Source organism: Nelumbo nucifera, chromosome 4 (assembly GCF_055504915.1).
Source record: "Nelumbo nucifera cultivar China Antique chromosome 4, China Antique-T2T, whole genome shotgun sequence".
NCBI lineage: Eukaryota > Viridiplantae > Streptophyta > Magnoliopsida > Proteales > Nelumbonaceae > Nelumbo > Nelumbo nucifera.
In genome coordinates, this window is record NC_142652.1 from 72,574,970 (window position 1) to 72,587,146 (window position 12,177).

At 37.6% G+C, this 12,177-nt stretch overlaps 1 protein-coding gene and 1 long non-coding RNA gene across 2 annotated transcripts; one reads left to right on the top strand and one right to left on the bottom strand.

The window, feature by feature from the left end:
• Positions 1–5,742: 5,742 nt before the first annotated feature.
• On the bottom strand, positions 5,743–8,694 carry LOC104611243 (putative protein phosphatase 2C 47). Its single transcript, XM_010278224.3, has 4 exons — positions 8,178–8,694; positions 7,149–7,346; positions 6,819–7,054; positions 5,743–6,504 (listed from the first exon to the last, which is right to left on the bottom strand). Exons 1-4 carry the CDS (start codon positions 8,364–8,366, stop codon positions 5,919–5,921), a joined length of 1,209 nt encoding a protein of 402 aa, XP_010276526.1. The 5' UTR covers positions 8,367–8,694; the 3' UTR covers positions 5,743–5,918.
• Positions 8,695–9,675: 981 nt separating this feature from the next.
• LOC148800719 (uncharacterized) lies at positions 9,676–10,551 on the top strand. The gene is made up of 2 exons (XR_016068527.1): positions 9,676–9,798; positions 9,934–10,551. It is a non-coding gene; the product is annotated as an uncharacterized LOC148800719 (long non-coding RNA).
• Positions 10,552–12,177: the final 1,626 nt, after the last annotated feature.

The window sequence follows — 12,177 nt, forward strand, 5'->3', positions numbered from 1 at the left end:
CCAGCTGTGATCCTCCGTTCTATCCCTTAATTTTCTTTCTTCAGGAGGCAAGTTGGGTGTTGTGCGGTGACTTGAATGATACCCTTTATAATCAAGATTATGTGGGGCGTAGACCACAACATCACACTCCATCCCAATCTCTCACCCAAGTAGTAGAACATTTTAATCTTTCAGAAGTACATAGTAGACTTGGTCGAACAACCAACATGGCCAAAACAGGGTAAAGAAAAGGTAGGACAGAAGCTTAGCTTCTTCAAAATGGCTCCAGTGTTTCCTAGAGGCTAATGCTCTTACTAAATTTTCCTTGTATTTTGATCATTAAATGATCATTTTAGAGACGTACTCCAAAAAATTAAAGGGACCCACTCAGTTCCATTTCCAACCTATGTGGGCTGAGGAACAAGAATGTGAAAAATAATTTCAGAAGAATGGTTGAAGAGTATTGAAGCTCCCCCCCCCCCCTAGAAGGCTGTTGTGGAAGTTTAAAAATTGTAAAGCCAGGCTGAAGGAATGGAACAAAGCCTCATTTGGTTGCATCAATGATAGACTAAAGTTTTTCGAGGAGAGAATGATAGCTCTCGAAGCAACAAATTTTGATCCTACATCTTCGGAGGAATTCATTATTTTGCAAAGAGATTATGACAAGTGGCTTAGGAGGGAGGAATTATTATGGAAATTAAAATCAAGAGAAGTTTGGTTAAAAGAGGATGATCGCAATACTAAATATTTCCATCACATGACAAATTTCAGGAGAAGAATAAACTACTATGAGGGGATTAGGGATGTTGAAGGGAATATTCTCTCAATTGATGAGGTACCTGGAGCATTCAGAAGATTAGCAGTTAATAGCTGGACAAGAGTCACTGACTTCTTTTGCTGAGTTGGAACAGTTACAGCTCCCCGTCCTAACTCATGAACAGAAGGAAGATTTAAAAAGAGTGCCATCCAGATAAGAAGTTTGGGAAGTGGTTAAGAAAATGAAATCAAATGCAGCTCCTGGGCCTGATGGTTTTCCCCCTATTTTTACCAAAAATGCTGACATATAATAGGGGATGACATATATGACATTGTTGTCCATTTCTTCAATACAGCTAAATTCCCTCGGGAGATGAACTGTACTAATTTGGTGTACATTCCTAAGAAAAAGAAGGCTGAGAACATTTCCCTATTCAGGCCTATTAGTTGTTGTAATGTGGTTTACAAGATACAGGACAAATTACAAGATTTGGTAGTAGAAAATCAAGCTGCATTTATAAAGGGTAAACAAGGCCTAGATAATATTATCTTGGCTTGTGACTTGATTACCAAAATGAAAAGGCATAAGAAAGGAGTTGGATGGGTAGCAATTAAACTGGATATGTCAAATGCCTATGATAGGTTGAATAGACATTTCATATAAAAGTTCTTCAACTCATGGGATTCCCAGAACACTGGTTAAATTGATACAACAGTGCATCTTCTCTCCTTCTTTCTCACTTAAGGTGAATGGAGTTGTCTCAGATTTATTCCAACTCAAGGCAAGCATTAGACAGGGCGACCCTTTGTCTCTTTATCTTGGCTATGCAAGTCCTATCCTCTCTTCTATTTCAAGTAGAAAACCAAGGCACTTGAAAGGGAATTAAGCTTACAAGACATGCCCCCCAAATAACTCAACTACTCTTTGTAGATGACTAACTAATTTTTTGTAGGGCTGAAGTAAAAATGCTACAAAACCTGCAAGAGATTATAACCAAGTTTGAAGAATTCTCAGGAGAGAAAGTGAACTTACAAAACAGTTCAATCTTGTTTAGTAGCAACATACATAGAAGGAAGCGACGATTCATCACTCAAATGTTGGGTATGAAACAAATGTGCATGAGTGATAAATATTTGGGCACAAGACTGTGGATAGGAAGAAGCAAATTTGAGGCATACAAACACTTACTAGACAAAGTTCAACAAATAATGTCTTTATGGAAAGCATCTCTTCTTTCACAAGCAGGCAGGATTACAATGATCAAGTCAGTAACCCAATCTCTCCCAATATACTCGATGTCTTCTATTATCATTCCCAAAAAGATTATTTCTGAAATGGAAAAGCTTCAAAGATTCTTTTGGTGGAAAGGAAACTTTAATAACAAAACTTTATACACACTAAATTGGGAGAAAATGTGCAGACCAAAGAAGGAAGGAGGACTTGGATTTAGAAAGTTAAAGTGAGATGAATGAGGCTTTGTTTGCTAAACAAATTTGGAGGTTTCTAATAGAACCTAAGAGATTGTGGGTAAGGGTTATAAAGGAGAAATATTTGCAAAAATACTCTGTTTTCACCATGCAACCAAAGCAAAATGATTCCTTATGGTGGAAACAGATCTTGGCCACAGCCAAAAAGTTGAAATTTGATTTCATTTGGAAAATAAAGGATGGTAGTAATGTTAGTGTTTTTCATGATCCTTGGATTTCATTTGTTCATGGGGGATATGCAACACCATCCCCCCTTTCTATAAACATAGACAGGAATATCAAAGTCAAGGATCTAATTTTCTTAAGTGGCGAATGGAATAGACAAGCTTTAGACCAAGTGTTCGATGTTGAGGTGGTGAGGGAAGTGTTGAAAATACACATTGCTTCTCATATAACAATAGACCAAGTATCGTGGAAGCACTCTCGATCTCATAAATATTCTGTTAAGTCTGCATATCAGTGTTTCACAAGGAACTATCATTCATCTTCTTCTCATCCAGTCAATTGGAACAACATATGGGCCTTGAGAATCCCTTTCAGGTTCCAAATGTTCATTTGGAAAGTTTTCTGGGAGGCAATACCCACAAAAGACAAGTTGTTTTTTCTCAATGATGAAGATAGGCTTTGTGTGTTATGCCAAAAGGAGCTAGAAACAGAATTGCATCTCTTTTTTAAATGCTCTTTTGCAAGGGCAGTTTGGTGCGGTTTGTTGGAGAAAATGGGGTCACTGTAACTTTGGAGGAGAAGCTCTGAGGCGCGTCTGAAGACACTGTCTTTAGAACGTTATTTGCCCCCACTCAGTTTTACTGAGTTTGTTGTTGGGTTACAGGCAAATTCGTTCCCAGGATACAACAGAGCCTAGGGAGAGAATCTGCAACCAGCAAAGTTGAAGAGTCTCCAAAGAAACCTTCTGTGAGACTATAGCAGACCGGACTGAGAGAGAGAGAGAGTGAATTTCGAAAATTGTGTGTTTTGGAGTCTGATTCATGCTCCTTAGATAATTTGTGAAGAGGTATGAAGAAAAGGTAGGTGCTGGTTTAGAGAAGGCACCTTGAACAGTCACAATTTCAAACATTGTGACTGTTTAAAAAGTGGTTAACTTTTGGTGACTGTTAACTTTGAATTGTACTTCTTGATCACACCCGATCGAATCGTGACCGTTGATCTCATCAACGGTGATCAACGGTCATCAACGCACCAAAACCAGAGCCGCCCATCGCGAGCCACGCGGGTGCGAGCAAAGTATGAGCAAAGTGCGCCTCTAAAGCGCCTCATTGCGCCGCACACATGCACGCACATGCGTGCGCGCGCGCTGCATGGTATCGAATCCCCATACTCTCCTCTACTAATTCTAAGGAGTGTAAATCAACTCCTATTGAAATACTGAAAACAAACTTATAATTTTCCAATGTGGGACAAGTTCAAAACTGGGTTTCTTGTAAAAGAAAAACTGATTTTTAAATCAAATGTGTATGTGCAATTTCTCATGTAATTGATCAATCAAACCCATTGGATTTAATCTCTCATGAGATTAAAATCCAACACGATTTACAGTTAAATTTTTGTCTCCCTACTTATGAAAGCACCTCCATTCATGACCACATCATAAAGTGGTTAAACGGACTCCCATTGCGCTGAAATGTATATAGGATATCAGAAACAAGAAAATACATGAAAGTCTTTGTCCTGATCCAATCTAGGTAGTTAACACTACCCACAACTACATTGTTTCACTAGAGAATTCCCCACTTTCACAAATCCAGGAGGAATGACAACCTACATCCCCTTATACCTTGTATACAGATGGTGCTTTCTCTTATTATTCTCATCGAGCAGCGAGCACTTATGTTCTTCTCTACAATGATAAGAGGGTGATTGCAGCTACAGGTAGTATAGTGCAAGCACAAGATCTAGCTGAAGCTGAATGGAAGGCAGTCTTTCTGCGGCTTCAAGAAGCAAAAAGAAAAAAATATCAATATCATCACTATTTTTTGTGATGCCAAGGGAGTAGTCGACACCTTACATAGCAATACTTTAGATTGTAACTGGGTCAATAAGTTGTATTCACATGAGTTCTACTCTCTTGTACTCTCTTGCGAGGTCTTTTGATGTATGCATAGTTAAGCATGTAAATAGACAACATAATATACTAGCTCATGAAGTAGCTACTAAGGCATGTAGGAGAGGTTCGGAATTGGTCTTTCAATTACCCTCCCAAGGACTTGATGTACACACTTTCAAATCTATAATTGAAGGTTTCTCTTTTCAAAACAAAAAATAAAAAATGAACAGTCCCAAATCTTTGCCTTTTTTATTAAAGAAAGTTTGGGTCATCAGAATGTCCACTGAAATATGACCCCAACTTTCTTGAATACAAGAGAAAAGAATTTGAGAATGTTCTTTTTTGGTTAATTAGATGGTTAATAAAGAAAATTAAATGGCATTCAAAGAATATTTGTGTTTTTTCAAATGCCACTTAACAGATGATTAATGGTTGATTAACAATAGGTATTGGATTGACACATTTTGAAAGTTGAGATACTGAATTGTCATATTTTAAAATTCGAAAATCAAAGTGACACTAGGCCCATGTACTAATTAGGGCTGCAACTTGGGCCGGGTTGGGCTGGGTTGATGATTGGGTTAGGGTTAGGGTTGAAATTCTTGAACCCGACCTTAGTTCGGATTGGGTTAGGGTTGACCCCTCGGGCAACCCGAACCCGACCCCCTATATTACTAGACTATTAGTCTACTAGTCTACAACTCTACTACATGTCATATATATAATTATATATATAACATACATTGATTTGTAGTTGTATAGCCCCCTTTCTTTAAGTTATTCACAGGTACTTGACTACTTGTCTTTTCTTTTGTCTTGTAATTTTTATGTGTGATCTATCTAATATATTCAAATTATTTGCTTGATCCTATGAGTTGTTATTAGTGATTTTATTTCCATAATTTTGTGTTTCATTATTGTTGATTTCATGAATTTATATTTTTGAGAAAAAAACTTTCATAAGTCATAACTCACGATAAACAAATACTTATTTTTCTATTAGATTTTAAGGGATGGGAAGGTTGGGTTAGGCCCAAACCCGAGCCCAACCCAACCTGAAGTTGACATCGGGTTAGGTTAGGATTGAAGGAATTAATTAGGGTTAGGGTTAGGATTGGATAGGTTGGGTTGGGCTAGGGTTGGCCTCAACCCGACCTAACCCGGCCCGACTTGCAGCCCTAGTACTAATCGAGAATTTTTCCTTTTTTTATTTTTCTAGTCACAGTTGAGAGGTCTCCCAATAGCCCAGGCCCCGAACATGAGGACCAATTTTTTTTCTTTTTTCCATCCCTACACAGCCTTGGATTCTCAGAAACAGATATAGATGGCAAAATAACTACCTTACATACACAACAAATAATTATAAACATGAATGAGTAGGGGTTATGATCTGCCTATTCCCCTAACTTGTAATATATGTACATTTACCCCAAATAGGCAAATACAAGCATTGAAAGTTTATGTTTTTTTTTTTTTTGGCAAGCATAGAAAGTTAAACAATGTCTCTTCCCCACTCCTAGTCCTAGCTGGCTGCTTTTTCTAACGCATCTGAAGCAACCAAAAACAGAATGCATCGGCTCCCTCTCCCCAATGGAAGTGTCACGGCCTGTTGCTAAACTAAAAATAATTACACTCAATTTCCGCTGTCATTCCCATCCAGCAATCTCTTCAAACTACAGAGGGCCTCCGCGGAGAGGCTGCAATACCTCAATTTCTGCTGCTGCCGTGGTGGTGTCGACTCCCCCTGGATGTGGTTGTCTAACGAGGAAAAGGCGACAACAATAACAGTTAAGTTATCAAAGGTGTTGAGGCGGAGGGCCTCCATGACAAGATCCCTGGCACACTGCTCCGGGTCACCGTGCCGGCGTAGCCCACGGCGCACTATACTTACAGCATGCTGGCTTGACATCACATCCCATATTCCATCACAACCGATGATGAGGAATTCGTCATCTTCTGTAAGAATTATCTGTCGAAACTCTGGCTCTGCAATCAGCGGCGAGGGAGAGCCTCGGGGAAACTTCATGTCCCAGTCTCCAAGGGCCCTGGTAACTGCAAGTACACCATTAAGATACCCATCATCGATATAACCACCCAACTCCTCCACCCGCCTCCGCTCTGATGCATGTATGGGCCTATGGTCTTGGGACATCTCAATTGCTACGCCTCCACGGCAAAGAACTGCCCTGCAGTCTCCAGCATTGGCAACCAATAGAAGCCTGCAATAAGCAGCAATTAAAGAGTAAGAAAAGTAATTAAAGAATGCAGGGGAAACGTACAATCCTTCATCAAGAATCGGGTATTTCACCTAGAAGGGTAGAACAGAAATATATCAGGGGTTATATTATTGTTTACGAACTAAAGGAGATCATCATTCTTGCAGTGTTCATTCTCTAATTTATATAGACTACAGGGTTGTGAGTTGTTTCACCAATTTTCTTCTGGGGTTCCCAAATCGTTATTCCCCTTCTTAAGCAATTTCTAAACCTGATATGTTTACGGAAAAAGCTGTGGTTTCGGAGGCTCAACTAACCTTCCAAGTATAAGAGCAGTAAGTGCCGTTGTGCCAGAAGAACTGCTAACAGTACGATCGTCAGCCAAAGCAAGATCGGCCAGGAGAAATGCTTTTCGGACTGATTTTTCAACCTCTTCTAGGAAGACATCATCATCCTCAGAAGCCTGTGGGAAGCCGGCATCTTTAAAAAAGAATTTCATGGCATTCTTCTTGACATATGTTGCTGCATCCGAGCCTCCATGGCCATCAAACACCTGCATTGTGTACCCAACACCAATTAGCAATAGGAAATGTCAATAGAAAGAGCAAGTGCCCGCCATACGGCCACAGAGGATGCTAGATGCCTACCCCGTAGAAAGCACTATGCTTGGGACACTGGAAGAGCGAACCCAGGTGTGTGGGTAAATCATCAATCCGTATGTGTTCATCTTCCATGGATCTACGGGGCCCAATGTCGACAAAGCTACCAGAACGTAAGGTTGGGACAAACTGGAGGATGGCTGAGTCAATTTTAACATCTGGGATGGAATCGAGGGATCTCGCATCCTGCAAAGAACAGAAAAAGATAGAGGTCAGCTTCTCCGCATCCACTACAGGTATCCAAACAAGTAGAACTATGGAAGAAAAACAGCTTCGATGAAAACAATAAAAGGGTTTATTTGTTGCCGCTATCTAAAGACTTGGCAGAATTACAGGATATGTAAGAAAAGGAGCTTGGTAAAACAAGTATTTTTAGTTTCATCTTTCATGTTAAAACTCATGAAAAGACCCATAAATATTGTAAATATATGATAATCCTCAAATCAATTTTCCTTAAAAAATAAGCATGATTCGAAAAGACAGAAGAAGAAAGCTAAAGATCATAACTAAAGTTTCAAAATCTGAAGTCAGGAGATATTTGTGTTTATTCCAAAATACCAGCAAAATGTTTAATTAGTCACCCAAAAATAAGAAATCATCAGCTGAAATTTGTAATATTTCGTTAAGTTCTTTTTGCACAAAAGGTTAATGTAAGGAATCTTTCACAAACTTTATAAACAGAACGATTACCTCAAAAGGACAACAATAAATTAAAAATCCAGGCAAAAAGAATCAGAAATTCTGATTATTGGATACTTGCATGAAAAAAAATCCCTTTCAGGTCTAAGAAAAGAAGTGAAGAATTTGCTTCAACTTGCAACTAATTCTCGTTAAAGGAATGGAATATCGAATTTAAGAAACCGAAATAGAAGATGAGGTTAAAATTTTCTAGAAAGCATCGGGTAATCTTACATCATTTTAATTTTTAAGCAAAGAAGACTTAATTTTCTCGATCAAGCGTTAATTCATTAAAGGAAGAACACAAAATCTATTTATCGTTGAAGAAGAATTGCTTACTTCGGAGCGCGCTATATCGGTTGAAACCGAATCTGACGCGCGAATTTGGTGAAAAGCCGGTGAATATGGCGTCGAAACGTCGACAATGTCTTCAATCTTCTGAGGATTGTTTCCTTTCACGATGCATCGGTACTGAACATCCAAAACCGGGATGCTCTGATGACAAATAATTTTTGCCTCTGCTACCATCTCCTCCGATCGACGATCATCACAAAAAAAAAACAACAGATGAATGCTTGAATCTCTTCCGTAGAAGAAACTTTGACGAATTTGCAACCTTTCCTGCAGGAAATTAGGTTACTCTGAAGCAGGTCAAAGTAAAAAAGAAAAAATCCGAGATAAAATGGCGCTTCTTTCTTCTCTCTTTCCGCTGTCTCTCTCTCTCTCTCTCGTTTTGGTGTTGCGAAGCGAGGTGCATTGCATCTGAAACACCTTTGCTGGAGCTGATCTTTATAGGTTTCTTTTTAGAGTTATTTTTTTTTTAATTTATTTTAGGCTACTCCGTCTCCCAGGCCCCATCTCAGGTGCAGGCGAAATTCGATCCCAAGTCTCCGCTACCACCAGCTGGTTGGCACTTTTAAAAACTTTGAAGACCACCTATGACTTTGGGTTTAGATTGAAACGTGGATGTATAATAGACGTCTGATAAAAGGATTACTTCATTATGATAAAGCAATAGCACATTAGCACCAGATCACACCTTGTTGGTATTTTGCGATATCGAGGATCGAGGTCGGCCCTTTGAGTCTTGACCCTGTAAATGAAGGGGGGGACGATCATATATCATTCGTAGACGGAAATACCCTTCGGTCTAGTCACACTTAACATTTTCTTAGTTATATATAAAAAAAAAAGAAATAAAGAAAATATATGTATCATAGGATACGTTGTGATATCTTTGAACCTCGGTGGTCAGTTTTCATTTGGTTAAAAACTAAACAAATAAAATAACGGAAATACCCTTAAAGAAAAGATATGTGTCATAGGATACTTTGTGATATTTTTGAACCGAGTTATCAGTTTTATTTGACTTCTACCTTTCAGATAAATAGATTACAGGCTTACAGCTTCTAAAGTGTATAAGGGCTACCCCGCTCACTCCGTAGTCAACTCTTTCTTGGTTGGTCTGGCGAATGATTCATAAATATCTGTGGATTTGGTTTATTTTATGGTCCTTCCGTCAATAAGCCATGTTTAAAAGAAACCCCTTGTTTTTAACCAGGCAAGAAGAGTACATAGATCTTAAATAATTTGTTAACTAACCAAACGCCAAGTACAAGTGACATGCTTCATACCATGGGTCGTTACCTTGTGCCCCCATAGTTATTGCCTTGTTGGTTTTCCATCGGATCACATATAAACGACAATCAATACTCTGTAGTTTCTAGACAACACTTAACGAGGCGAATGGGATTTTACTTTTTACGCCGGTCAGTCCCAACTCTATTTTGATTTCATCAATGTCTAATCATATATATGATAAAAACCAAGAGGGACTATTCACTGGCCCTACCTCACAAATCAGCGAAACAGATAAAGAGAAAATATAAGATAGAGAAAAACTCGACAACTCTGAACCCGATGAGAGAGCCTCGTGCACTAATCAGTCCGCTGCTTGACGGTAAGTAATTCTTCCCTGCCAGGTGATCATCTGAAGACAGTTGTAAATGATGCTTTAAAGTTTCGATGGGGTTTCCATCTTCTTTTTTAAGACAACAAGTTACTAGCAATGATCGGGAATTCTTTGAAATTCAAGGCGAAATTGTGAAATTCCCAAGGAGCCAACGCTTCTGGTAGATTAATGGAGGAACTTCCTAATTTGTAAGTTTTGTAGTCCTATACTCTCTATTCTCTTGGTATAATCCCTAGCAATGGCGGCTAAGATTCAAAATATTAATACGTATCAGTGTGATGCCTTCTCGATATTAGGGGTTGTATCAAGTCAGCCACTGATTTAGAGGATATAAACTGGACCCTTTCAACTGATTTTAAAAAAATAAAAAAACCAAGTAAAACATAAAAAATAAAACACCGACACCCGCGTCTATATTTAAAACCTCGATAGCAGCGATCGAGCACATTTTATTTGAACTACAGGCATCAAAATTTAGGAGGTTTCCATATGATTTGTTTCCAGGTTTTTGAAGTAGGATCACTCTTTATCCCTTGGAGAGCGCTCTTTCTATTTTTCCAAATTATCCGGTCAAAGATATACAATTTTTTCGTTATGGAGTGGGTCATTTACCCTTCTAATTTTGCAAATTTTTGCCCACCAGTCTAATAACGATTGATCATTGTCGTTTGGGCATTCAATATTTGAATTTACCAAAAGCTATATTTTCTTTGTGAAAGGACAATCTCTGAATATATGAACTATATCTTCATCCTTCCCACAGAAATTACAAGCTCCATCTAGGTTACATCCAGAAGGGATTTTGTTCGAATTTTGTTGTTTAGCAGTAGAAAGAGAAAAGACTTTAAATTTTGGGGGCATTTCAAATTCCGTACTTGAGTTCCTGTTAGGATACACATTATTCCCCTGGTTCGCGGCACTTTTTAACATGTAAACCGATTTGACTAAGAGAGATTCGTCCCCTAAAGACTAAGGGTCCATTTTAATTCCTAGAATAGGTGTTTGGAATTAGAATGGGAATGGCGAATGGGATTTTATTTCCCATTCAAGAGATAAAAGCCCCCTAAACTCTAATATTAATAAAATATTATTAAATTAATAATAAGATGATAATAATAAAAATATATTAATTATTAAGTATAATAATAATAAATAAGTATAAATAAAATATCAAGACAATGTAATTGAAGTAATAATAGAATATCAATAGAAATAATGAAATAATAAAAATTAAATAGTAAAATATAATAATAACAATAACAACAATAATAATTGGAAGTATGTATAGCTCACTCAAACCCTCAAATACCAAGAGTAACACCACAGGAGCACTTATGAGCAGTTTACAATCAATCCCCACGCTGCGATGAACTTATGGTTCATTGCCACTTTCGCGATGAATCCACAACATGTTAAGCAAACCCGCAATAAACCCACAGTCCACCAAGTCCAGTCAACACCTAAACCTAAATAAGTCTTAGAAAGACTCGTCCAAAAGACTCAAGCACACTTGAGTGTGCAATGAAGTCACGCCCGCCATGACATGCGATAAACCTACAGCTTGCGAACCCACTCCGGATAATGGGTCGAGGAAGACTAACCATGTTGCACAAAAAGGTAGTAGCACACGTGAGTAATGAGGAACCTTAAGGATAAGGAAAGCCGACCCCTGAGAAGATCTTCATGAAACACGTGGCGATACCCCAATAGCGTATCCAATGATTGCCAGCGAACAAAGTATTCCCTTCCCCGATACGGAGTGAATATCCTCATATCCTACCTTTTAGAATCTCAGAACCTTCTTCATAAATAGGGGGTCCTCCTCATGTTAAACATCATTGGATCCCAAGCGTTTGTTATTGATATTCTCGAGCTCTCACGACCCTCTCACCTCTTAACCCCTTTTATCAAAAGACCTTTACTCCCCTTGGAGGCTTTTCTTCGTCTTTCAAAGAGACCACTTCTCAACCGAGCCTTATCCCCATCTTACAATAATAATAATAATAATAATAATAATAATAATAATAATAATAATAATAATAATAATAATAATAATAATAATAATAATAATAATAATAATAATAATAATAATAATAATAATAATAATAATAATAATAATAGTAATAATAATAATTAGAAGAAGAAGAAGAATATTAATAAAATAAATAATGCTATAATAAAATATTAATTAATATAATTAAAATAATAATAAAATGTTAATATATTAATTATTAAATACTAATAAATTAATAATAACAAAGTAGTATATTCATAAAATATTAATAGAATAATAAATAAACTAATAAAAAAATAAAAAATTGTTAGTTGATGTCGATTCCAATTCCAAAATAGGAATCCGATTCCAAT

Coding starts and splice junctions, on each gene's coding strand:
- LOC104611243 (XM_010278224.3), bottom strand. CDS start 8,366: ATGGTAGCAGAGGCAAAAATTATTTGTCATCAGAGCATCCCGGTTTTG. Junction 7,347..8,177: donor CCGATATAGCGCGCTCCGAA/GTAAGCAATTCT, acceptor TGTTCTTTGCAG/GATGCGAGATCCCTCGATTC. Junction 6,505..6,818: donor ACTGCTCTTATACTTGGAAG/GTTAGTTGAGCC, acceptor TGCTTATTGCAG/GCTTCTATTGGTTGCCAATG.